The 26,927-nt window shown below is 46.2% G+C and overlaps 1 protein-coding gene across 1 annotated transcript in view; it reads left to right on the top strand.

Annotated features, from left to right (window-relative positions):
* The window catches only part of ABCA4 (ATP binding cassette subfamily A member 4), a 125,544-nt gene extending 103,310 nt beyond the window's left edge, over positions 1 to 22,234 (top strand). The window contains exons 36-50 of the mRNA XM_059916005.1: positions 1,278 to 1,393; positions 2,420 to 2,567; positions 5,410 to 5,533; positions 5,901 to 6,030; positions 8,435 to 8,555; positions 8,979 to 9,041; positions 10,092 to 10,198; positions 12,205 to 12,346; positions 15,899 to 16,033; positions 16,797 to 16,900; positions 16,987 to 17,079; positions 18,217 to 18,466; positions 19,755 to 19,841; positions 21,408 to 21,474; positions 21,866 to 22,234. Of these exons, the coding sequence (XP_059771988.1) occupies positions 1,278 to 1,393; positions 2,420 to 2,567; positions 5,410 to 5,533; positions 5,901 to 6,030; positions 8,435 to 8,555; positions 8,979 to 9,041; positions 10,092 to 10,198; positions 12,205 to 12,346; positions 15,899 to 16,033; positions 16,797 to 16,900; positions 16,987 to 17,079; positions 18,217 to 18,466; positions 19,755 to 19,841; positions 21,408 to 21,443 (1,656 nt within the window). The 3' untranslated portion in view covers positions 21,444 to 21,474; positions 21,866 to 22,234. The remainder of the gene's footprint in view (positions 1 to 1,277; positions 1,394 to 2,419; positions 2,568 to 5,409; positions 5,534 to 5,900; positions 6,031 to 8,434; positions 8,556 to 8,978; positions 9,042 to 10,091; positions 10,199 to 12,204; positions 12,347 to 15,898; positions 16,034 to 16,796; positions 16,901 to 16,986; positions 17,080 to 18,216; positions 18,467 to 19,754; positions 19,842 to 21,407; positions 21,475 to 21,865) is intronic.
* Positions 22,235 to 26,927: the final 4,693 nt, after the last annotated feature.

The following is a 26,927-nucleotide window of genomic DNA, read 5'->3' as shown; positions in this document are numbered from 1 at the left end:
TTATTCATGTATTTATTTATGCCTGTATGGAGTTGTGGTTCCTGTGTTAATCAACAGACTACAATCTGATACCATTCTTACTGATTTTGGTGCTCAGATTATCCCCAGTCTGGCCAGTGGGAGCCCCTTCAAGCTGGCTCTTGTGCCCTCTTGACTTGTGTCCCCACGTTCGTTGAGTACCTCCAAGTTCTCTGCCCAGCAAGATGTTCCTCCCCACAGCCCTACCCTGGAATCAACTGTCTCCCCCAAGGAGCTCTGGTTCCTTCCAGGGGAAAATGTCCCTCAAAAACCAAGATCTCGGTGTTAGATATATTCACTGGTCCCAGGCCTTCTCAGTGGAGAGAACTAGGTGAGATACGCAGGTATATACACAGACATGCACACATTTACATCTATACATCTCTATCTATCTATACACTGAACAAAACACTCACTAAAACCACTAGTTCCAATCCAGCACCACAGGCTCCCTCTGGTTTTCTGTCCTTCCATATTTTTAACTCCCTTCTCCACAAGTGAGAAACTGGTTTCTGTTGCCCCTGACTCATGTACCTACCTGAGCAATACACCTGTGTGTAATAAGTCCCCCATCTCTGCCCTCACCCTCTCCCCTGTGTGGCCACGCTCCTCTCCCTGCTCCAGCCACCCCCCAGGCGCAGGTCCTCCTCATGTGCTCTGGCTCTGATATCCTGCAACAGATCAGCCCCCTGTAAAGACACCCTCCTGACCCGCTGGGGCTCCAACACCGCACAGCACTCCACCTCCGTGGACGCCCTTCTCACCCTTCTTAGGTTCTCATTCTGCTTGGGACCACTCTGACTTCTCCCCTCCCCCCACCGTGGCTGCCCACAGTTCCCTGTCAAGCCTGCTGGCTTTAGGGCTTAATTCTGTACGAAGGGAAGGGAGGAAGTGATGTGAGGCCAAGGATTATACTTTAAGTTTTTCTGAATTCTGGAGACATGCTCAGAAAGTAGAATCAACAGGACTTTGAGATCGATTGGAAGGACAGAAGGAGAGATCAGGTGGAATTTTATAATTCATTCTTTCAAAAGATACAGACTGTACCCTCCCTCCTGTGTAGGGAGGTGGGGGTGGCATGGGGTAGGAGGACTAAGGACAACTTAACATACGTTTGCTAGCCAAGAAATGTTTAGACGAATGGAATCAGAATCCCAAAACATAAGTGCTGGAGGAGGCTGGCCCAGCCCTCATTCTGCAGAACAGGAAGCAGAGGTGCAGAGAGGTCAAGTGCCTCCCTCCCCTCTTCTCTCTTCAAGATGAATTACACTGTGAGCGCTGCACTGGTGGTGGGCATCTTCATCGGGTTTCAGAAGAAAGCCTACACTTCTTCAGACAATCTTCCAGCCCTGGTTGCACTGCTCATGCTGTATGGGTGAGTTGTGTGGGCCATTAGCTAATGTTGCCAAAGGGAAGCCAGGGGAGGAGGCTGCAGTTCTGACAGAAAACCAGGGTTTGCAGTGCCAAGGTCAGCTTCCAGCTCCCAGCAGGGTCTGCGGCTGCTGACCAGGAATCTGTCTGGCTTCTGTCTCCGACTCCACGCACAGAGGGATTCCTGCAGCTCAGTCCACTCATCCACTCGGGTACAGTGGAGACGCCCCACAGGGCTTGAATCTTAATCTTCTTCCGCTCCAACTGTGACCTGACCAAAGTCTGGGAATCCATCACTCCCCACTTCCTCACTCAGCTCTGACTCTCATTCATCTGTGGCCAGTCCATCCATCTCAGTGTCTCCTGTACCAGCCAAGAGTTATTTGCACATGGGAGACTGCACCTGAAAAGCCGCTCTGGGTCAGGGCCAGAGGATAACACAGGGATTAAATCCAATAGAATTATAGAGCATGCAACTTTATATCCAGGCCCACCACTTACTATATATGTAACTATGGGCAAGTAATTCACCCCATTTGAGCCTCAGTTTCCTCATCTGTAAAATGGAGATCATGATACCTAGCCCTACCTATGGGGGGCCAGTAGAGTCTTGCCAGAGCAATGGTCTCCATTCATCTCTCTTGGAAATAGAGAATTCAGGAACCAGTGTGACTGTGACACGTCAGCTACAATGAACTATGAGCCTGTTGGGATCTCAGCCCAGCTTTGCTGAGCCAGACTAGAGTGGGAAGAACACTCCTATGTTATGTAAGGCTTTATAATTTACAAAATACATTCACAGCTTTTGCTTCTCACAAAAACTCCAAGAGGTGGTCAGGAAAGGCATTGTTATCTCCATTCAAAGATGAAGAGCAAAGACCAAGGGGAGAAGTATCTCTTTGGTTTCCCCAGGACTCTCACCAGTTCAAACATACCACCCCATGTGAGAGGGGAATGTATTCTATCTAGGGGTACAGTAGATGGAATGGAAATTGGAACTCCATCCACTGTGTTGTGCCATTTCACACAGATGGGCAGTCATTCCCATGATGTACCCAGCATCCTTCCTGTTTGATGTCCCCAGCACAGCCTATGTGGCCTTATCTTGTGCTAATCTGTTCATCGGCATCAACAGCAGTGCCATCACCTTCATCTTGGAATTATTTGAGAATAACCGGGTAAGCATGACTTTCTCAGCTTCTTTGTTTGATTATTAGGATACTGGAGAGTGTGATGGTCAAGCAGAGCCAGAGGCAAGCATTGTGTCTGTACAATCTTAGTGTATAAATGAATGTTGCTTCTTCCCTTCCTTTATCCTTCCCTCCTTCCCTTCTTCCCTTCCTTTCTTTTTTTCTTTAAGCTCCTTGTTCATTTGTGTGCTCTGAGTGTCATAGTTTTCTGAGCCCTTTCTGCAAGTTATAAATGACCTTTCATAATCCTAAGCTTTCAGATCTTCTTACTTCTTCAAGAAGGTTTCCTTGGGGACTTTGGGTGTTAGGTTTTATACACACGCACACACAGAGGTAATGCATTCATGTGATTTCAAAATTTAAAAAGAACAGAAAGGCATACAATGAAAAGTCTCCTTCCTACTCCTGTTTCCCACTCACCTAGTTCTCTTCTCCAGAGGCAACCTTTCATATGAGTTTCTTATGTGTTCTAGAGGCATATAAGCAAATACATATGTAACCTTTCTCCAAATTTCTTACATATATTGTAACAGAGTAACACATACTATTGTGCATGAAAATTAATCCTGAGGTTAGGGTTAGGAATTTGTAGTGCTGAGTGACTCATTTTTATGAGCTGTGAAGTTCAGTTGTCCCGTTCACACGCCCCAGACTTCTCCTTGCCCAGAAAGAACTGACAAGAATGAATCCTAAAAACAGCGGTGGTGACTACAGGGTTGTCTTTGCTCCACACTCCCTCTCCCAGACCCCTGTGTCTGAGCCCTGGCCATGACTGTCCTGGGAACATACCCAGGGATCGGTGGGCTCTCCTGTGTGCCTGTGTCCCCAGCACCTCTCTAGCCTTTCCCTCTCTCAGAAGGTCTTTGAAGTTGAGAGGGTTGGTACCAGCCAGAGCATCTGCACAGATGCCCTGTGGCCCCTGTCCCCACTCCTGCCTCTGGGCCCTGCTGGGAAGACACAGAGCAAACCTGCACTAACCACTCAGTCCAATGGCCTGAGAGCGACTCTTTCCCTGACCTTGTCAGGCTTTCTGTGGCCGCTAAACAAGCAAAACCCCGTCTGTCCCATGACTGATAAAAAAACGTACCATGTCACAGTCAGACCCCAGCAGGGAGGTGGATGAGAACACAGACTCTGCCAATGGTCAGAGCATCCCGGAAGACTGAAAATGCTGCTCTTCGGAGCTGTTTGTGTCACAGGCTCACGGCTCACTAAGTCTTAAGAGAGCGTGTTACTTCAGAATAATTAAATAGCTTAGAGCAACTCAAAACAACTTCCCTCCTGCAGGCTGCACTTACTTAGCCAACAATTAACTGAGCGCACCCCCTCCCCTGCATAAAAAAAAAAAAAAAAAAAAAAAAGCTGGTTTCTTTCACCTAAACTGTGGAATAGACAGATGCTGCAGAAATTCCCAGGATGCCACAGGAGGCTCCCCAGGTCCCAGAGGCATCCACTAGGTAAGCACCGTGTGATGGATGTGCTGATATAAACGAGCGTGGCCCCAGGAACTCCCCTTCCAGTCAGTAAGTGACCTGCGCACCAAGTTAGGAACTGATATAAACCACGGTACGTGACATTCCATGAGACAGTGTATGGCAGAACATCAAAGGAGCAAGACAGATAGAACACTACAGACCAGAGTGGGCCAAAAGAGCTGGGCTATGGGGGTCAAGAGGATCTTGGTAGAGGAATTCAGTTTGAGCCTGGCCTGGAATAAGTAGGATTTTATTATCCCATTTAATAAACAGTGAAGTACCTACTATGAACTAATCATGTGTAAGGTGTTTAGGAAGGACATTGAAAGGATTTGGACCCAGTTCCTGTTCCCTGGGGACCACTGACTAGTGCAGAAAATAGGCAGGTAAAAGAATAATTAATCATGGCAACGTGGTAAGTCCTGTAAGAGAGGATCGGATATTTTACCATGGGAATCTGAAAAGGCTTGTGAGAGAAGGGGTTATTTGAGCTAGCTTTCTAAAGAAGGGCAGGAATCTGCCAGAGAGCAGGCGGGGAAAGAGCATTCTTTCCAGCTAATAGCAGTGGTTAATAGAAGCTGCAAGTGCAAAGGCCTAGAGGCAACAGAGCATAGTTCCTTCCAGGAGTAGTGGGGCGGGACCGTGGGGAGGGGTAGATAGAAGGAGATGGGGTAACTTAAGCAAAAGTTCGGAGGCTGGAGAGGAAGGAGGTTGTGCAGCAGGGATTGGCCGGAAGAGTGGGTCAGCCTCACCCCCTCGGTGTCCCCTCTGCCTGACACTGACACTTGAGGCTAAGGCAGCAAGTACCTTCTACCACCTGAAAACAAGTCCCCACAACTCAACCCAGACACCAGGGAAAGTCTCCAGCCGTCTTTTCTGCTGGTGACAGTTACAGACAGCTATAGCTGTCCTGTGGGAGCTGAGAAGCAGAGCTAGAAGATGCTCAGGGCCCGTCTCCCGTTTGGTACAAGCTAGGCTAAGATATTGCCAGTGACACAGCCGCAGCCCCCAGCGTGGCTCACAGCTGTACCAAAGGAGAGGGAGCTTGGGCCACACTCCCAGCAGCTGCATCTCCTGCTAACAAAAGCCTTGGAGGGTTCCTGTGTACTTTCAAAGTGAGTCTGCAGTGAAAGCTCCTCAAGCAGGCTGCCAGCTAGAGGCACCTCCTGTGAGTATTCCAAAACTTCCTATCTGCTTGACAAATCCCTCCGGTAGCCAGTCTGGCTGCTACGTCCCCTCTGGCTGCAGGGCTTCCACTGGTCCTGGTCCGTGAGGGCATCCAAGCCCCACCCCGCTCAGAGGGGGCAGCCAAGCTTGGCCTCCATCACTGACTGTCCTGCTTTTCTGTATTTCAGACACTGCTCAGGTTCAGTGCCGTGCTGAGGAAGCTGCTCATTATCTTCCCCCACTTCTGCCTGGGCCGGGGCCTCATTGACCTGGCACTGAGCCAGGCTGTGACAGACGTCTATGCCCGGTTTGGTGGGTAGCAGTCACATGGCCCTGGATCCTCCAAGGCCAGGAGGGCTGCAGTGGGAGTTCCTATGACAGACCTGCAGCCTGGGCTGGGGCTGGGGGTGCCTGGTTGGTCTGGGATTTTCCTGACACTAGAAGGAACCAGAGTGCCTCTGTATCCATGGCTAAGGCGACTAGGAGGGGTCAAGGGCAGTTCCTACTCTTCCCTACTCCGACTTGAGGAGCCAGTATGAGACTCGGGTTTGGCTCTGACTTAATCCCTTGCATAAGGCCTAGTCTAGCTGAGCCTAGTGTTGTAACTAGGTCTTTCGGGACAGCTGGGGCAGCTAAGTGGACTTAATTCCTGTCGATTTCCGGTGGCCTCCATCCCCAGGTGAGGAGCACTCTTCAAATCCGTTCCAGTGGGACCTGATTGGGAAGAACCTGGTTGCCATGGCAGTAGAAGGGTTGGTGTACTTCCTCCTGACCCTCCTCATCCAGTACCAATTCTTCTTCAGCCTATGGTACGCTCGCGCCGCTGCCCTGAGGGTACCAAGGCCAGCTCCATGTGCCTGTCAGTCAGGGAACTTGATTTCACATCCAAGTGGTCATCTCTTTCCTCATTAGCCCCACTCCATAAAGTTTTTTATGCTCTCAAAGCCTGGCTTGTTCTGAATAATACGAGGAGAGGTACATTAAAACAGGCACGTTAGAATTTGTGCGTACTTAAAGTTTAAAAGTTTAAACTTTAAAGTGTTTAAAATACAATGCTGTTAATTTCAATCACTAATATTTAATCCCATTCATTTAAGAAACAGATAGTCATATTAAACTGCATCGTAGCATTGCAAATGATAATGATTCATTGGTATCCAAAGTACTAGGAAATAGATTTATGCATTCATGAGAAAATAGACAAAGCGGGCCCCTATGCTAGTTAGAGATTTGAGAATGGGGACAGGGCAGGGAAGGAAGGGAGTAATATGGGGGTGACATTCGGGGTGAAGGCAGCCAGGTGCAGTGTGGAGCGGGTGGGGCAGTGATTGTGCCCCCCCTGGTTGGGGAAGAAGGGGGTCACTGCCAACCTGACCCACCCCAGCTGTGCCGTTCTTCCCATGCTCTTGCCTGAGGCCCTGCATCATTCTGAAGTGGGTGCTCAGCTTTCCAGAAGGCAGCCCCCTCTGCAACCCAGGCTGACATTTACTGGGCTCAGCCCAGAGGCCCAGATTGCAAATCACGGGGCACTCAGAAGAAACTTTCCTTGACAGTGTTTGTCTCTTATCCTCTCATCCTCTCAGGCTGAATGTGCTCACATGTAAATAAAGATTCAGAGGACTTGTCTTTAGGTTTTGATCCACAGGGAATTGAATTGTTAGAAAGAGTTTGAATGAGATAATGGGTGTCAACACACTTAGAATAAAACAACATGGCCAGTACGTGGTTCTAGTGTGGGAGAGACGGTGTGAGGAGTCGCCGTCCACGGGAGCCTCAGCCCTTACAGGAGCCCCGCAGCTTTGGCCACATCTTAGGGGGCCTGGGGCAAGAGAGGGGGAGGAGTTATTTACTAAAACAGACTCATTAGCTTCAGACTCTGGTGTCAGCACCATTGAGCACATCCTGCCGCATTAGGCCAGAAAGAAGACCCGAGAAGTATTCCACAGTCTCTGGCTTCAAGAAGACAGCTATGCCCATACTGAGAAGCAACCAGGAAAAGAGAGGAAGGAGAGGGAGGAAGAAGAGGTGCTCTCGGTAGAGGACATGCCTGCCTGTGGGGAGTTCAGGATGTCCGTGAAAGGAGAGGGTGAGGGGGATGAGAGATGGGCCTGGAGAGGAGGGCAGAGCCAGGTGGTGAAATGCCCCCCACCTTGGTGAGGACATAGAATTTAAGGCTGAGGGCAGCAGAAAGCTGTTGGGGTGTTTTGCTCAGGGGAATGACATGATCTGCCGGGGTTAGAAGGGGAGAGACCAGACAGGAGGCTGCTTTGGCACCCGGGTGTGAGACAGTGGTAGCCTGGAAAGGAGTGGTGGCATTAGGAGATGGAGTAAAAGAAGTTGACTGGATAAATAGTAGGAAGTCTGTTAGACAGTACTTAGTAATGAACTGGATATGGCCAGGGAGGAAGGAAGGAAAGCATGGAGGTCAAGGTGTTCAGGGAGGGTTTCAGAGAAGACACTGTGCTTTTAAGGACAAGGAGGATTCTCCTCCGCAGGGTAGGAGAACGAGAACACTGGGCCACTGGAGATGCCTGCGGGGGCTCGAGCTGGGAAAGGCTAGCATGGGCTGGGGACCATGGGTAGATCGAGTGGTTGGCGGAGGAGTTAGTCCAAGAGATAAACGGGAGAGCGGGTGGGAAGAGTAGGTGCAGCCTGACCGCAGGGCTCTGGGATCTCAGCTGGGGAGTTAGGCCTTTAATGTACAGCTGCTGGAGAACTATGGTCGGGGGCATGAGATAACCTTATGGACTAAAAGAAGTGGGGGCTTGGGCGCTAGTAACTATCGTTTGCTGAGTGCTTGCCATAGACGAAGGGTTTTTCATGATAACGGCTCCCAGGTTAGGAGTCTTGACTCTGTGCCACACACTGTGCCAAGTGCATCTCCACCACAATCCCATGAGGCACACGCTCTTACCAGCCCCTCCCTATCTTATGGTTGAGGGAGGTGAGGTTTGGAGAGGTTCGGTGACATGCCTAAAGTCACACATGGGAAGCCCAGGACTGGAGCCCAGGGCAGACTCTGGACTCGAGCACTTGCCCTCTCTGCCTAATGCCTAATGCCTGTCCTGTGGGGAGTCCTTTTGAGAGTTCAAGCCTGCGGGGGTGGAAGGCCAGGCTGGGGCAGAAGCCAGGGAATGGGAAGAATGTCAGAGGAAAAGAACAGTGCCAAGGGTGCTGTACACCAGCCCACTCCGTCCTCTTTTCTTCATCTAGGACTACCGAGCCCGCTAAGGAGCCTATCATAGATGAAGATGATGATGTGGCTGAAGAAAGACAAAGAATTGTTAGTGGAGGAAATAAAACTGATATCTTAAGGCTAAATGAACTAACCAAGGTAAGGGAATAGTTGCCGGCATGTTAGTTTGGAGGTGCCAGGTGGACCAGTGATGGCACTACGTTGTAATTTGCCTTCTGTAAAATAAGCAATATGCTTATCCAAGCAATTCCTTTCCCTAATTTTATGTGAGGTTATAAAACCTCAGTGTTATAACTTGTCTTCCAAGAACACTCAATGCACTTTCCCTAGTATTCATCTTGGGCACGGACACAGGGCCTCAGCGACAGCCACTGCAGCTGAGCCCCGCTAACCTTCCTCCGTTCCATTTCCGCACGGGGTCAGCTTCGAGACTCAGTGCTCACAGCACCTCTCTGCACATTCGTGTCAAAATGTAACCTTCGCCTAAACCGTCCTTTGCTCTCTTGCCCTCCCTACTTAACCCTCTCTCAGTCCTCAGCTCACTTTCTCTGGATCTTACAGATTTATTCAGGCAGCTCCAGCCCAGCGGTGGACAGGCTGTGTGTGGGAGTCCGCCCCGGAGAGGTGGGTACTCTGCAGGCCACATGTGAAAGGGCCTCAGAAAATCAGCTCCTATGCTTGTCTCTGGTCTCCTCTCAAGCAGAGCTGGCCAGTAGACATAAAACATGTGCCACTGTAGGTCAGGTCATTCTAATTTTCTAGTAGCCACAGGAAAAAGTAAAAGCAGGTGAAATTAATCTTAATCATTAATTTTATCCAGTATATCTGAAATTGTATCACTTCAACATGTAATTCGTATAAAACATTATTTATGAGATATTTTACATTCTTTTTTGTTATTGTTCTAAGTCTTCAAAATCTAGTGTGTGTTTTACCTTATAGCACATGTAGATACATTTCAAGTGCTCAGTAGCCACTGTCAAGGAGGAAAAATTCCCCTTCCTACTACCCTGTTAGGTTCTGGGGCTGGGGCTCTGTCAACTGGCCTGACCAAAGACCGGTTAACAAGAGAAAAACAAAGAGACGTTTGTTAGCATGTGTACCGTACATACACAGGGGAGAGGACTACCCCAAAGGGGTGGTTAGAACTTGGGCTTATATAGCATCTTAGCAAAGGAACAGTACATTTTTAGGGAAGTTGCAAGACAAAGGAAAGGGACTTATAGTTTCTAGGGTGGCAAATTGTAGGAAAGCAAGTACATGGGTAACTAATGGTAGATAAAGGCTAGTTAGTAAAGTTTGTTTTATAGATTCCTCTGGTTTCATCTCCAAGCTGGTAGGAGTCTAAAGTTGTCTCCAGTGATTAATTTTTGTCCATCTTGGTAGAGAAGAAAGGGAAACACCTTGTAAATTTATGTCCTGCTTTGAAGCAAATAGGGGGGAGGGCAGAGAGCTTTTCTTATATCTGCTTCTTCTCATTTGCCTTCGGCTCAAAAGCATCCTTATGCCAAAGTGGCACATTCTGCTGCCTTACACCGTACATGGCTAGTGACCTCCACAAAGGCAGCACAGGCCTAAAATGCCTCCCCCCACCCCACACACTTGCCCTAGGGCCTGACACTCCACACCTTCCTGGGCTCTAGGGCGAGGCCAATTCTGTGTGTTCTCCCTCAGTGCTTTGGCCTCCTGGGAGTGAACGGAGCTGGCAAAACAACCACGTTCAAGATGCTCACTGGGGACAGCACAGTGACGTCAGGCGATGCCACTGTCGCAGGCAAGAGGTGAGTGTCCTGCTCATCCTGTCTCAGGGTGTCTCTCCCAGGTCCTAAGCCATGTCCTTGTCCCACCATAGGAAGGGTAAGCATTGACCCTGTATCTGAGGGTGACTCTGAGAGTCTGAAAGATCTGTGCAGAAGGGTGGACCTCCCAGAGGACATGGTCCAAAAAGTCTAAGACATAGACTCTCTGGAAAATTTAATTGAATTGTGATTGTTAAGAGATTCCTCTGTTAGCGTGAATTCTAGGAAAGCTCTGAGAAGCACCAAATCAGTGGTTCTTAGTCTTTTGTGGGTCATAAGCATCTCATCCTTTGAACTTCTGATGAACACACGCACCTTCTTCCTATAAAAATACACCATTGTTTCCCATTACCTCTCTTCATACATTCTTTGCATTTGGGGAATTTACTGAGCCCTGAAGCACATTTATGACCCTACAGGAACTCCTGGACCCCAGGTTAAGAACCTCTGTGGTGACACATCCTTTCTCTGGGTTGAGTTTCTAGATGGGCGATGGTTTGGGGCCCTCAGAGGCCTTAATCCGCATTGGCTATTTCTGTGTCAACACTTGGCTTTGCAGGCCAAGGTTCCTCTATAAAGGGAAAACTGGCATGTGCCCTTGGATTCTGGGAGGGTGCCTGCTGCTCTCTGAAATAAGGAGCATGGAAACAGACTGGTCATCCACAGGACAGTACAGAGAACATGAGCCTGCACTTGTCTGCCTCTTTCCAGGCTGCCCCTTGAACAGCAGAGCTCACACACATTAGATGTGCCCAGAGAAACTCTCTGCCCTGGTTTATGGGTGGAGTTAGGCACTGCTGATATCTAACCAACTTCTGCTTGACTACGGAAAGCCATCCTCAACATGGCCCAATGCTCCCTGGGTAGGGAGAGTCCTGAGCATTCTTCACTGGCTCAAATAGGATGAATTTGGTTTCCCAGACATCCCTGTTGGGTCTAGAGCAAAGGGAATGGCAGAGGTGGAGCCATGGCTGGGTCTATCTCATCTTCAGATCTAGCTTAGCCAAGCAAATGACTTCATGATGGTAACAAAGGGGAAAGGGCAGGGAGTGGAGGGCAGAGGGATGTAATAGGTTTTACCATGAGACATCAAGTTATACTCCAAGTGAGACACAGTCAGATGCCCAGAAGGTAAAACCAAGACAGAAGCTAGAAAGAACGTATAGGTTTAAGACACAGGATTCAGGTTCTTCAGTGGAGTAGTTCCTGTGAATTTGGTGAAGGACCCTCCTTGCTTCTCTGGGTGGTTTTAATTGGCCCAGCCATACCTAAGTAGTTTTTGTCATAGTGGGGAACTACATGGCCTCTCTCTGTCCCATCCTGTTGCATACTGTTGCATCCATCCTTTATTCACAGACCCTAAGCTATAAGAGAAGGGGGAAAGAAATTAGACCAGTCTATGGACAGTTTATTTTTTCATCAAGGCAATATATTTTCTAGCGGGAGAGAATATATTGGTCAAAGGGAGTTGATAGACTCAGTTCATTTCATTTCTTCTTCTCTTCTGCCAGCCTCTTGCTCTAGGTGGTGATCTGATTGGTTCCTCTTTCATTGACTGTATCTCTGCCAGTAAACACAAATGGAGAAATTTACTTCCATTGGAAAGCACACGTCTTCTCTAGCAACTTTCCAAATGTTTGAAAGGGATCAAAAACCACTAGTCATTTTCTTAAATTTGATCTTCCCTTTGTTTTTAAGGGTGAACCAATCCAAAAGCATAGCTGTCTTTGGGTAGCAGGTATTCAGTTTATCCTAGACAGGGAAACGGGAGAATCTGACTGGATTCAAAGCTCAGAACTCCTGGAGTTTATCAGTTTCTAACCAAACAGCCCCTGCTCTGATTGCTAAATGTCGTGCACATATCTAAAGCAAAATGGGAGAAGAGAAGAGGCAGCTTTCTTATCTTATTGGCAGAAACTCCTCCAGCCCTAGATCTCTGGTCACCCACTTTGTGAAGGAAACCTGCTAACTGCTTTTTCTTCTTGCAGTATTTTAACCAATATTTCTGACGTCCATCAAAGTATGGGCTACTGTCCTCAGTTTGATGCAATCGATGACCTGCTTACAGGGCGAGAACATCTTTACCTTTATGCCCGGCTTCGAGGTGTACCAGCAGAGAAAATCAAGAGGGTAAATAAACATGGTTTGTTATGGCCACTCGAGAACCTGTTTTATGAGAATACATTTATTTAGAGACGGGAAAGCTGGAGCACGCTATCCATTTATTCATTCAACAAATGCTCAACTGAGTGTCTGCTACGTGTCAAGTACTGTTCTGGAAAACAGGGTATAGCAGTGAACAAAACAGATAAATAAAGTCCTGCCCTAATATCTAACAAAACGGTATACACATTTACCCTTTGATCCAGTACAAAATGCTTATGCACAAGGTTATTCACTGCATTTTACTCGTAAAATATGGGAAATTAGCTAAATGTTCAGACATAGGAAATTGGCTGAATAATTTGTGATAAATACATACAATAAGGTCTTATGCAGCTGTAAAAAAAAACAGAAGCAAAGAAAATCTCTGTGAACTGATATGGAGTTATTTCTAGGAGATATAGTTAAGTGAAAAAAGCAAAGTGCAAAAGAGCACATGTAGAATGCTAATTTTTAGTGTAAGAAAGTAGGAAAAATAAGAAAGCATAAATATGTCTGCTTACCTTTACAAATAGAAATATAGGAAGGATAAACTGGAAAACAATAAATGTAGTGATCAGCAAGAGGGAAATGGGAGAGAATAACACTTCTCTTGGTATTTTTTTTGTATAGTTTAAACTTCTGGAAGCATGTTAATGTTCTACATATTCAAAAAAATAAAACTAAATCAGTAAGAATGAAGAAGAGGTAAAAATGAAAACAAAAAGAAAATCCTAACACTGAAAGCAAACTAAAACAAATTAATCCAATTTTATTTCAAATGAATGTAATATTCATACAGGAGGGGAGGAAAAGAACTAATACAAGTAACTGATGATACAATATTTGACAGTATATCCTCAGTCTTGGGCAGGTGGAGCAGAGAGAAAGAGCTGCAAGCAAATTGTGAGCTCTTTTTAGTTGATTTGTTTTTTATAGTGGCATAGGCAAAGCAATTCTGAAACAATTTTACATGTTTTATAGGACTAAGTAAATGAATAAATGCGTTTATGTTGTTTGGAGCCAGAGTTCTCAACGTGGAAGAAGAGACATACAAATATGGAAAGGGGGAAAGTAAGAAAGAATCCTGTAAGGATGGATTGGAATTGGAGCTATCACTGTGAACTCATGAAATAGTTATGTGCTTATGTTTGTGCATGCATGCCGTATGTGCTCATGTATATTGCACATATGCATACATAGGTATGTGCATGTGTGTGTATGTTTGTGTGTGCATATATCTGTCCTCTGAAAAGGCCAAGAAGCAAAAATGCCCCAGTTAAAATGAGTATATTTAAATAAGTGTCCAGATTTTGATCTCTAATACCATTCCCCACTAAAAGGAATTATGACTCTTCAGACAACTGACAAATTCCAGGGCTGAGACACCATAGGTAAAATGAGCCTGGAACATCCTATTATGTCAGAAAGTAAAGAGTGCTTTAAAAAAAAATGATAGAGGCATGTCATAAGTGCACAGGAGCCATCTTGAAGGGGCTCCCAATGACCAAATATGGGACAATTTAAGCATCAATGTAATTAAATACCATGACAGTTATAAAACATTGGAGGAAAAGTAGGGATTTATAACTCCATATTGTTAAGTAGATAAGTAAATAATCAGGAGAGAAGGGATGGTTCTTGCCTACAGTCAAATGCTGAGAGCCAGCTAGTTAGTGTGCAGGAAGTTCCAGAGCTCGAAAATCATTTTGCAAGGGTCAGAGTAAAGACTGGATTGTGACAAGATTTGTGGTTGCTGAGTCTAGGGGAAATTTTTTATGAAAAGCAAGATATCTTTATGGCTTAAAAGTATCTCCCACAGATTGCTTATTGGTTGTGAGGGGGAAGCCTGATAATCTTACAGTGGAGAAATTAGACAACACTTTAACTGGGTGCTCAAAACCACCATCACCGCTGAGGGTCAGATGGACATCCCACACCCCTAGATGTGATACCCTGAGAAGGACACAACTTCACCTACAGAATATTCTGATTGGGATGCATAACCTGAACCTTATCATGAGGAAACATTTGACAAGATCTAGAGGAACATTCTATTAAAATATATATATGTATATATGGGTTGTATTCTTAAAAATTATCAAAGTCATAAAAGACATGGAATGGCAGAGAAAGCCTATGGAGATGTTCCTGATCACAGGAGGCTAAGTAGACACAGTGACTGAATAATGTACACTACACTGCAGCCTGTACTGGAGAGAAAATAGTGCTGGAAAGGACATTACTGAGTGAATTGGCAAAACCAGACTGTGAAGGGTAATAATCTAGATAAAAGTATCGTGACAATATTAAATTTACTGACAATCATAACTGTACTGTGGTTATGTAAGAGGATGTCCCTATACTTAGGAAATAGACACTGAAGTATTTAGGAATGAAGGGCCAAGTATAACTGACCCTCAGATGAGTCTGAAAACATTTGTGTGTGTGTGTGTGTGTGTGTGTGTATTTTTGTGTGTGTAAGAGAAGGAGAGAGAAAATAGAGACTAAGAGTCTATGAGTGTTCTTTGCACTATTCTTATTCTTACACGATTCTGCCAGTTGGGGACTATTCCAAATAAAAAGTAAAAAATGGAGCTTATATTCTAGTGGGAGGGACAGACACTAAAAAGATAAACAAGTAAAATATACAATACATTTGAGAGTAAGAAGTCCTTAGGGGAAAAATAAAGCGGGGAAGAATTGTGGGGTGTGCACTTTTATGTAGGGCGGCCCAGGGACAGCTTCACAGAGGAAGTGACTTCTGGGTGAAGACCTGAGTGAACCATATGGATATCTAGGGGAAGAACATTCCAGGTAGAGGTGCAGAAGGCAGAGGCATGGTGGGCCTGTCTCCAAGAGACCTCCCTAGCTTTCCTTCTGTGCACATGCACATGCACACATGTGCACACACACACACACACGGTATTCTCTATCATAGTTTACTGTTGAGTTCCCTCAAAGCGCTGTTACAATCTGTCATTATTCTGTGTATTTTGGTTGTCTGTCACCACCCCCTGCCATCTGTGAGTACAGCAGCAATGGCCATGTTCACCATTATTCTCTAGCACCCTTCTATGCCTGGTTCATAGAAGGTGCTCAGTAAGTGTATATTAGATGCACACACAAGACTTCAAGTGTGACCGTGATGAGGGGTGGTATCAACAGGTCTGGGACCCACCATCTTCTTAAACAGACCCTAGGACTCTTCCTCTTCTACTCCTAGCGATAGTCCAGGACACTGGGTGAGAAGCATTGTCCGACTCTTGTAAAGCTGAAGGCCATTTCTCAGGGGGCTACACCCAACGGGTGTGGAGCAGACCAAACCACACTGAGATCTAAGGCCCACAGTGGAAAGGAGACGTCTGGCCCTTGAAGGCCACGAGCCACCCCATGAGCCAGCAGGTGGTCCTTTTTCAGCCTAGCTGGGTCTGTCATCCTGAAGGTGTGCGATCTGGGAGCCCAAGACTTTGAGTTGGTGGAGGTTTGGGGTGTTTGCTTGTTTGTTTATCCCAAATGGGATTTCTTTCTCTTCCCTAGGTGACAAACTGGAGTATTCAGAGCCTGGGCCTGTCTCTCTACGCAGACCGCCTGGCCGGCACTTACAGTGCAGGCAATAAGCGGAAACTCTCCACAGCCATTGCACTGATAGGCTGCCCACTGCTGGTGCTACTGGTGAGCACCACCGGGACCACCAAAGGGCTTGCAAGAGCCGAGTGCTGCATCTCTGTTGCTGGGTCAGCAGATTTAGAAAACGCAGCGGGCTGTTTTTGTCTGGGCTGTTGCCTATTCTGCTCGTTTTGAGCATATCAGCCTAGTGTTTGCTTCACAGCTCTTGGGGGGAGATAGAGTCGCAACACATTCTCACTTTGGGTTCCTGGGAAGCCTCTTGGGGGCTGCAGGCTCTAGCAGGGAAGTTCAGCCCCTCTGCAGAATGTCAGGGACTGGTCAAAAATTTTTACTGCCTGACGAGGCCTGTTTGGGGTCCTAACTGGACAGGCGCACTGGGCTGGAGCAACGGCTCATGTGGTTCTCACCAAAGCTGGACCAGGCCTGAGGCCCCCATACCCCTGTAGTCTGGGGTTTATGAGGGCATGGATCACAGGCCTTGGAGGGACCCTGAGAATCACCTGAGTTATCTTCCTGCCTCCTTGCAAACATATATAGAGAATTTTTTCCTTTTTTTAAGATAACTCTATCATTGCCTTTTAATCAACCTTAACCCATTCACGGGCTGAAATGGGTCTAGAGGTGTGCATGATGTTTCTTCACGGTCCTGATTCACCTCCTGCCTTCCATGCCCTGTGCTGGCTTCCCCGGGTCTTGCCCCACGGGGGAGTGAATTTGTGCTTTGTCCGCCAGAGAGCAGAGCTGCTCAGAGGGAGTCAGCCAAGGAGGGTGCCGGAAGCAGCCCCCTGTCCTCTCTGCCTCCCCACAGGACGAGCCCACCACAGGCATGGACCCCCAGGCACGCCGCATGCTGTGGAACACCATCATGAGCATCATCAGAGAAGGGAGAGCCGTGGTCCTCACTTCCCACAGGCAAGAGATTCCCAGGGACTGGGGTGGAGCAGGCGGGCAATGGAGTCCAGTCCTCCCAGCCCTCACCTGCTCTCCCCCGCCCCCAGCATGGAAGAGTGCGAGGCCCTGTGCACCCGGCTTGCCATCATGGCGAAGGGCGCCTTTCAGTGTCTGGGCACCATTCAGCACCTCAAGTACAAGTAAGGATATGGTGGGGATTGCCTTTATTACCTTCTGGGGAGGAAGGGGCAGTCAGCCAGGGCCTGTGCTCTCTACTGACATGTGGGGGGGTCCTGCTGCCCCCTCATCCCACGGGCAGAGGTGTCTGGGCCTCATTCTGCAGTAGTAGATGGAGAAAGCTGTTGTGCTGAATGTAACTCCTCTCTATTGGGCTAACTGCCTATGGCTGAAGGCTCCCCGAGCCTCCAGATGGGGATTCTGATCGGGGCAAATGCAGAGCCCACTTGGGATAAGGGAGGGTCACTACCACTGCCTAATTATCCCACCACTTAGCCCAACAGATCCAGGACCCATGACCCATTTAATAAGAGTCCACAACCACGGTAGGAATGATTCAGAGACCAAATGGCCTGAGCAATCAGTGTTCCTTTCTGCCATGTCATATGCTTTTGAATTTGAGAAATGACCATGTATTATATGACAAACCAGCAATGCCAGTAATCTTCAGCAGGATTATCCCGTCCCTGTAAATTGTAGACAGCTGTAAATAATGTGTTATTAATAACAGTTTGTGCGCCAAAGCCGACCATCACTTAAAATAAGATTTTATTAAGAATGTCATGCTCCTTTGCCTTCTGATATGCTTTATAAACTAGGAAGGGTGGACTTATAGCTATCACTCATTTATCAGAGATAAATGAGAGCCCAGGACAGAAAAGTCACCATGCCCGTTGGTGAAAGGAAGAGAACCTAACTCACCTCATCTACACCGAGACGCTTCATCTCCATGTATCCAGGGGAGTGTCTTGCACGATACACATCATGCTTCGTACACATCATACAGATAAGTGGTTGAGAGGAAGGTCTAGTAGATTAGCTGCATTTGGGCACTTGACCCATGATATCTTGAGCAACTACAGCTTGCACACTACACAGATATCTAGGGGGACTTCAGCATGTGAGGTCACCAGACCCATGTCGGCAACTTAGAGTGGCCACCTGCTGGACCTTTTAATCCTAGTTTTAAACATGTACACAAGGTCTATAGTACATGCCTTTAATCCCCAATATTTTTGATGAGTCTAGTCCTCATTTCAGGATTTCCTTAGACCCAACTGCTAACAGGCCTGTACCACACCACCACATGCTTCCCTCAGGTTTGGAGATGGCTACATCGTCACAATGAAAATCAAATCCCCGAAGGACGACTTGCTTCCCGACCTGGGTCCCGTGGAGCAGTTCTTCCAGGGGAACTTCCCAGGCAGCGTGCAGAGGGAGAGGCACTACAACATGCTGCAGTTCCAGGTCTCCTCCTCCTCCCTGGCCAGGATCTTCCGGCTGCTCGTCTCCCACAAGGACAGCCTGCTCATCGAGGAGTACTCGGTCACGCAGACCACGCTGGACCAGGCAAGGCCGAGAGGGCGCCACGTGCAGAGCGGGGCCGGGCAAAGGCTGGGCTGGAATCCACACGAGAGCGAGGCAGGACATGCCCAAGTGCCAACACTCTAGTCCCTCTGTCCATTAGGGCAAAACTTGGAATATCAGAAATTGTCTTCTAACAATATTTCAGCCATCAGCAGACTTCATGGACTTTTTTACAGCATCCTTCCCCACAACTCTAGGACATTATTTCTCCTTCCTGGTTTGTGGTGGTGGCCATTTTTTTTCTTTTCAAATCAACTTTACTAATGCTTAATTTAAATACAATAGAAAGCACCCACTTAAAGTGTACAGTTCAGTGAGTTTTGATAAATGTGTGCCATGTGTCAGGGTTTTTAACGTGATCACTTTTTATTGTGGTAAAAACTACATATAAAAAAAATATATATATATATCATAATTAACCATTTTTAAGTGGCATTACACTTCAGTGGCATTAAGTATTGATATATTCACATTGTTGTGCAACCATCACCACCATCCATCTCCAGAAATTTTTCATCTTCCCAGACTGAAACTCTGTATTCATCAAGCAATAACTCCCCAGTAACCACTCTCTCAGCCACTGGTAACCACCGTTCTACTTTCTGTTGACTACTCCACGTACCTCATATAAGTGGAATCATATGATATTTGTCCTTTTGTGCTTACCTTATTTTGGTGAACATAATGTCCTCAAGGTAAATCCACGTGGTAGCATGTGTTAGAATATCCTTTCTTTTTAAAGTTGAATACTATTCAGTTGCATGTAAATGCCATGTTTTGTTTATCCATTCATCCATATGGACATTTGTTTCTGGGTTTTATTGGGGTTTTTTTGTTTTTTAAATAAACACCCTTAAAGACTATTCAATAAAGCAGTGGAAATAGGCAAGCCTCTGTTTACCCTTTGAGGAGCTTCTTATCAGCATAAGCAGGTGGAGGCAAGGACAGGCACACTGAAGAGAGAAGAGAAAAGTGGGGAGATCAGCTCCTGTTCTCCTGGCTTGGGATATTTTAGTTATTCCTTTAGAGTTTCAGGAGGACACCGGTAGCTGAGAATCTGCCTTGCCTTGTTGACCTTTTAATCCTCCTGTGGGCACTCCTTTGGCTTAGCTCACAATTCCAAGAAAAAGCCCTGTGCCCTGGGCAGGGCACAAGCTGCTCCAGCAGGGCTGTACTTAACTGGGGAAAACAGAAAGCAAAGTGGGTGGGTGGGTGGAGGGTGCCGTTTTCTGGAAATATCTACCTACTCTTGCTCTTCCCCTGCCTCCAGGTGTTTGTAAACTTTGCTAAGCAGCAGACTGAAACTCATGACCTCCCTTTGCACCCTCGAGCTGCTGGAGCCAGTCGACAGGCCAAGGTACCCCTGCTACCCCTCCCCCATCCCCTGCTTGAGGCAGATTCTTGGTTCAGGGACCCAACTGGTCCACTGGGCCTGCGGGGCCCCAAGGCCCAGATATGCCTCCTACAGAGAGCCCTGCCCATATCAGACCCCCACCGCTGCCCTGCCTCTCCTCACCTGTTCTGTGCTGCAGGACTTTTCTATCAGTAGTTGTGTAGGTTCCTTTTATAATCAGGAAACCTTTCGGTGGTATGGGAGAGCATTTTGGAAAAGAACTTTCCCGCATAGTTTTGCTTACAGCAAAAAAGCACTTGGATTTTGGAAATAAGCAGGGAAGATAGGAGAGAATATTAAAACATTTCAGTTGTTGGGATACTTGACATATATGTCTGATCATATGTTTGAGTTTCAAAGGAAGGAAATTAACTGGCACTCATTTCAGTGGTGGACTCGTTTGGTTAGAGCAAGACTTACTGTCTGTTTTATGAAGAGGGCTCTTTGTTCTTTATCAAAATATCAAGACGATGAAGGAAGAAACAACACAAGGTATGCATCCTGGCCTGTGATAACTCTCGGGGTAGGTGCCTCCAGGTTCCTGCCCTGACACAGCGCCCCATGTAAGGAGCACGTTCATCCTAGTTCCCCAGAAAGAGAACAAGAGAGATCTGGAGAAAGTTCTGGAGGAGGTGCCAGGATCCAGGTGCCTTGGCCTAAGCCTGGGATGTTAAAGGGTCCAGCTAACTCAGCCATCCTCTCCTGACTTACCTGGACAGTAAATCAAATAAAAGCAAAGCATTTTTCCAATAAACAAAGAATGCAAAGCCTTATTTCCCATGAAGTTCTCATTCCTCCCACCAGTTTCTTGATTGCAAGAAAAACCAAGTACAGGTAATGACTGAAACACTCCTTTCCAAGGCACGGCTTGGGATGAATTTTTCCCCTTTCTCTTGACCTGTGGAGACCTAATGGCTACTTAGCAAAGCTGACTTTGCCCAGAAATGCCTAAGTAAAGGCACCTGTCCAGGGAAAGTTAGTTTTGCTGAGATTTTCCAGCCACTCTTTCTAATTTATAGATCTCGTAGTTGCTGTTTACACCAGTAGAAAATTATTCTTTGAAAACCACTTGCAGTTACAAATCCTTTTTATAACTCAGAATACATAATTAGGTAGCAAAAGCATTTCCTAGAGCTACAAATGGTCTCCGCACCCCAACCTGGCATATGCCCTCTTAAAGGGCTAATACTAGGTCATCTCTGGGCCCAACAAGGGGCACTCACAGGCTATGATCTGCAGCAGTTAATTCCAAACTTTCCCCCCTTATTGGATGTGACCATTTTTCTGTTTTGTCTGTCACATTTTAGCATACAAATATTAGAAGACCTACTGCAACACATTTATTAAATTGGTATCTTTCTATAATAAATTTGTGATTCAAAACCTAACTCTGACTCTATGACATACCACCGTTATAAAGGTTTGCAGAAATCCTCCTGCATAGCATTGTACATAAATAAATGTCATGAAACAAATAGTAATAACGTTTTTGTTTACATTATCCCACTTTAAAACAATTTTCTTCCGTAGGAAGTGGACAAAGGGAATTCTGCACCTCAAGGATGACCTAAATGGTGACTTCTGGGCTTTTGAGACAGTAAGAACATATAACTTTCTTGAGCTAAAAAACAAACCAAAAGGCACCATAGGAAATCGTACAGAGGGCGTAGCTGACGTGCATGTCAACATGTAGCATGTGGGGCGGGGGTGGGGTAGGGGTGTGGGCATGAGTCTTTAAAACGTCTGGATTGTAGAATCAGAAGGACCTTCAGGATCATCGGCTCCAACCTTTACAGACAAGGAAACAAGCATAAACTGTAAGCTTGGGTGATCTGATAGACTTCAGTGCCCTCAGCTGAGCTTCCTTCAGAGATTGACTGACAGCTACTTGACTTAAAATCTAAAAGCCATCGCACCACCTCTCCAGAAAATTGAGATGAGAAGAGTCCATCTGATCTCCTTCTACACTGCTTGTGTTTCCTCTGCAGCTGGAAAGGAACTCTGGGCCGCTGGAAGTGCAGGAGCCTTTGCCATATGGTCGTTCAATCAGGCCAGCCAGCATAAGTAATCCCTTGGCAGCAGAAACAAACACATGTGAGGCACACAGCGAATTCCAAATGGGGGCTCTTTTAGAAGGAAACCAGAACTGACTTGCTCACCTGGAACACCTGATGGTGAAACTGACCCAGCCAAACGAGTGCAAAACCCTTTTCATTGGAACCACAGAAGTGGAAAACTCGGTCCGTCTTCCTAGTGGCTGTGGCCTCCACACTGCTCTCATTTCAAGTGGATCTGCTTTTTTCTGTGTGTGTTTTATTTTTAAGGAGAAAATAAAATGCAAACATACTTATCACAAACTATCCAAATTCACTGATCTCCCTGTGTGCACCATCTGGTATAGATTTAGACATTCTTTGTGCCTATATGGCTTCCCATCATTGCATGAGCTTCTGTGAGAATTATTACCACAGGAGTGCCAGTCACAGCAAGATTCTGCAATGCTGTGGTGGAAATGAATGGACTAGTCTTGATGTTCCATGTCAAGTCAGCTTCATATGGTTTGAAGACAACACCCAACTGGCAATGCATGTAAACATTATCCACTGTCAGCTGGGTATTATTTGCATCTAGGTTTTCCATCTGTTTGCCCAGCTTATTTGAATGCCTATCTCATAGGTATAATTAAGACAGGATACAGAGAGGCAAGAACAGGTGAGAGTGGCTCTTTGGTTGGCGATGGGATCCAACATGTCTTTGTTTGAAGATGCTGAGGCCATTTCCACAGTGCTGACGTGTGCATTTCTGCAATGATGTTAGGAGGCAGTGCTTTACAGGACATCTACTTGTTCACATAAAAACACACCAAGAATCAGAAAAAAATACTTTCAAACCAAATTATTTCAAAAGACTTATGGACAGGAAGGGCAAATGGGCTTCCTTGCCAAGCAGCCTCCCCTCTGTGACCCACAGATGGGCTTCCTAGTTCACACAATTTCTAGAGCAGTGCAGCTCAGTGCACATTACACTGTGGGTATACTCCAGAGTCCGGGATAGAGGGAGGTGTCAATGAAAATAATCAATAAACAATCAATAATAAGAATAGGAAAGAGTTTTATTTGAGCCAAACTGAGGACTATAGCCTGGAAGCCAGCTTCCCAGATTACTCTGAGAAACTGCTCTGGAGAAGCAGTGTTTCTCAGCACAGTTTTATATCTTGTCAGAGCAAAGAACAGTAAACAAGTCAGGGATACATTTCTCCAAAAAAAAAAAAAGGACCAGCACATACACTTACAGCATATGCAGTATGGCCTTGGAACCTGGGAAGAGATTCTTATCATCAAAAGAGTACCGACATTGGTGTCCCAGGAAGAGGGGCATTTCATTTTCAACATGGACATTCTTTACTTCTGGTCAGTGTGCCCTTTTCTTTAATAATTAAAGCAGATATACAATGTGTGTTTGATAGGCCACAAACAGGCTATTTCAGTTAGCATAAAATTTAAGTTAACTCATGTATAAGCCGGAATGACTTCCCCATACTTCGATATGTGAAAACTTCTTTCATCAGAGGTAAGAAAGGAGGGAGGGAAGAGGAAGAGAAAAATGCTGAGACCCAATAACTGTTATTGAGAAAGGGACATGGGAGAAATTGAACATGAAGTGGTGACATTTTCCCTGGGCGACGAGAGTCCTGTGCTTCTGCAGAGGTAGAGAGAGGGCAGAAGGCAACACAACTTTACATCCTGCACAGCTGCTGGCTTGCAGCTTTGCAAATAATAGATTCTTGGCAAATAACTGCTGATAGAGTTTACAAAACCACTTTGGTAGCCTCAGAGCTTAATCTGGTTTTGACTTTTTTTTTTTAATCTACCACTGACCAAAACCAAAAAAATCACTTAAGCTAGGGTTAGACTAGAGTTTGGGAGAGCCCAGGAGTGTACTGTTGATCACCCTGATCACCTAGGTGCTTACATCACCCTGTTGTGTCCAGCTGGTTCTGTAAATTTATATTAGCAACTACAATATCACAAGGAAGAAGACTAAGAAGGGAGGGGCATCAGCAGTCATTCGTGGTGGGTGGTAAGGGTTTGAGGCGAGCATCATGGGCTGGGAAGAGTCAGGGATAGGTAAAATCTTGCCCTGCCTTGGGGAGGAAAGCTCAGTTTAACTGTCTGTCTCTACTACACCCAAGCTCTCCAATGGCAAGGTCTGTCTTTTTCATCATTTTCCCCAGCTCCTGACTCACAGAAAACACTCAAAAAATACTTGCTGAACTGAACACTTTAAAAACTCAGAAAAAAGAAAAAAACAGAAAAGAAGTAGGTCCAAAAAATGATGTTTCCAGACAGCCGAAGACAGTAGCAAAGGGCAGGCAAAACAACAGGGATGCTATGCTTTAAAAAAAAATTTTAGTCACGGGGAATTCCCTGGCGGTGCAGTGGTTAGGACTCCGTGCTTCCACTGCCGGGGGCCCAGTTCTGGGAACTAAGGTCCCATAAGCTGCAAGGCGTGGCCAAAAAACCCCCCACACATTTAAAAATAAAAATTAAAAATACTAGTCACGAAACATAAGCAGGGAAAACTCGAGAAGGAGGAGGCATGCACACACTTTGTTTGGGTTTGAGTAACATTCAAGTTGGAAACTTGGCCCAAATCTCCTGAGAACATGTTAATCTATTGAAAAATCTCCCAATCTCGTTTAATAAGAGAGATTTACAAAGAAGAGGAGGAGAAAATGGAGAGAGTCAGTTCAGAAAACAAGACCACTCAGCAGATATTTCAGGAATATGACTTGCTGCCAGATTTTCTAAGCTTCCATACTTCCTTGTGGAACTCGAGATTTTAAAACAGCTGGAATCAAAAGAGAATCTCTTTTACTATGAGTGAACAGCTCATAGCTTCATTTGGTCCCACTACTATGGCTCTCCTAAAGAAAGAAGAAGAGGGAAGTGGGGCAGAAAACAGGTCAGCAAAGCTCTGGGCTTGGGAGAAAGGGTCTCTTGTGGCCGCCTAGGTATTTGCACGGGGACCAGCGAGGAGGAAGTTCTGCATCAGAGGCCTGCGGGGCTTATGGAGAATGGAAGGTTTTCCCCTAGAAAAAAATGGCAGCATTACCTTTCTGAAACAGGCAGAAGCAATCAGCCCCCTGGACCCAGGCTATTTGGGGCTTGGTTTCCTCAGTGTGGTAATTCAATGCCTCAGCAGGTCCTCTGGGATGAACGGTTCATGACTCCTGGTGTCCACAGGGCATAATTGCTGCCACATTTTGTCCAAGGTGTTTGTCAAGTTGAGGAAAGCACAGGCACTAGAAGTTTTCAGATTCATAGACCTACAGGCTTGCAGAGCTAGAAAATAGCTCCCTGTTCAAAAACTAAGCCCTTATGTAATTGTTCGGTTTATACTGTTTTAATGGAAAAGGAAACCAAGTCCCAGAAGGATTAAATTACATGGCTGGCCATCCAGCCTTCCCTTCAGGCCCCACTCTGGTCCTCCTCCAGTTACTTCACTCCCATGTCTGAGGAGATATGCCCACCAGACCCAGAAATCCCGGCCCAGCTGGTGTAAAGTCTGCTTCTAGGTCCTAGTGGGCCCCTTTCCTGGGTCACAGGTGGTCCTTGATCACACAGGTTCAAGTCTACACATGACACACGAGGCCCTTTGGGAAAGCAGGAAAGCAATGAAAAGAGGGGTGAGTCATGGGGCAGCTGGCTCTGCACCACCACTGTCCAATGTGGGACTCCAGAGTTGAGCCTAGGTCATCATGAAGGTCATTATTTAGCAGTTTCTTAGCTTAATTTATTACTTTAAGAATTGAGACATATATGGTATGAGAACTCCCAAAAGGTACTCTCCTCAGAGCCTTTCCCAAAGCTCACCATGACACACACTTGGCTTTCTGAGCAGCTGCCTGATATCAAGGCTCAGACATTTACGTCTCGTGAGTCAAGCTTTGGCCAAACCAGTCATCCTCTTGGTTTTGTACATTAGTAACTTTCATAAGGGACCACAGCCTCTTGTAGCTGAATCCCATAGTCTTGGGTTTTGGTGAGTTTCAGGGGGCACATGTTATCTACAAAGCAGTGCACACATAGCACCTGGTCAGCAGCATCCCAGGCACACAGCTTTGCTGTGGTGCTATTCTCGTTTTCTACCAGAGCTTGGCAATCTCTTTGCTCTTGAATGATACTGACTGCTGAGTCCATCCTCTTATGCCTACTAGGGAAGCAAAGGTGTAAGAGAGAAGGGGAGAGGACACTGAGGTCAGGGGAGGGGCGGAAAACATCCAATTCTCCACATTCCGGAACTAAAGCAGTGAACAAGACACAGCCAACGTCTCTATGGTGTTAACATTCTCATGCGGGGGTCATCAAACTTTCTGAAGGGGCCAGATAGTACATATTTTTAACTTTGCAGGTCATACAGTCTCTGGTAGTAACTACTCAGCTTGGCTCTTTTTAGCAGGGAAGAAGCTGTAGGCAATATCTAATGGAAGGGGCGAGGCTGGATTTGGTCCACAGACCATACTGTGCCCACCCCTGTTCTAGTGAGAAAGCAGAGGTTAGAAGACCAGCAAAAGCAGCTCCAGGTGCCTTTTAGGGACCCTGATACCACTTGTTTCCTTTCCTCTGTTTTATAATAGGGACTTCAAGTAACTCCAGTTTAGATGGGACAGCAGATGTTCAAAGATAAGTCCAAGGACAGAGAATGGAGATAATTTTCAAGCTCAGAAACTATCGTTTCAGATCTCCAATCTTGACTGATGCCCCAGCGTACAAGATAATCCTTAGTGATAACAACTGACAGCAGCCCAGTTTACAGGAAGGTATAACTGAGCCTGAGTTTTTACCTGCCTTGTATCTACCTCACTTCATGCAACAAGACGTCTTAAAGCACAACATCAGTTCCTACCTATAAACCAGTGGTGTTTGAGGGCCCAGCTCCAAACATCCATGTTGGTTTCCTCAGCTGACTCAGAAGCTCTTAGAAACATAATAGCATGGTCAATAGGGTTGATACATTTTTAAATTTGGGCTTTTGGGCAAAGGTGTC

This window comes from Balaenoptera ricei, chromosome 1 (assembly GCF_028023285.1).
Source record: "Balaenoptera ricei isolate mBalRic1 chromosome 1, mBalRic1.hap2, whole genome shotgun sequence".
NCBI lineage: Eukaryota > Metazoa > Chordata > Mammalia > Artiodactyla > Balaenopteridae > Balaenoptera > Balaenoptera ricei.
The sequence above is the reverse complement of the archived record's forward strand: the minus strand, read 5'-3'. Positions and strand labels throughout refer to the sequence as shown.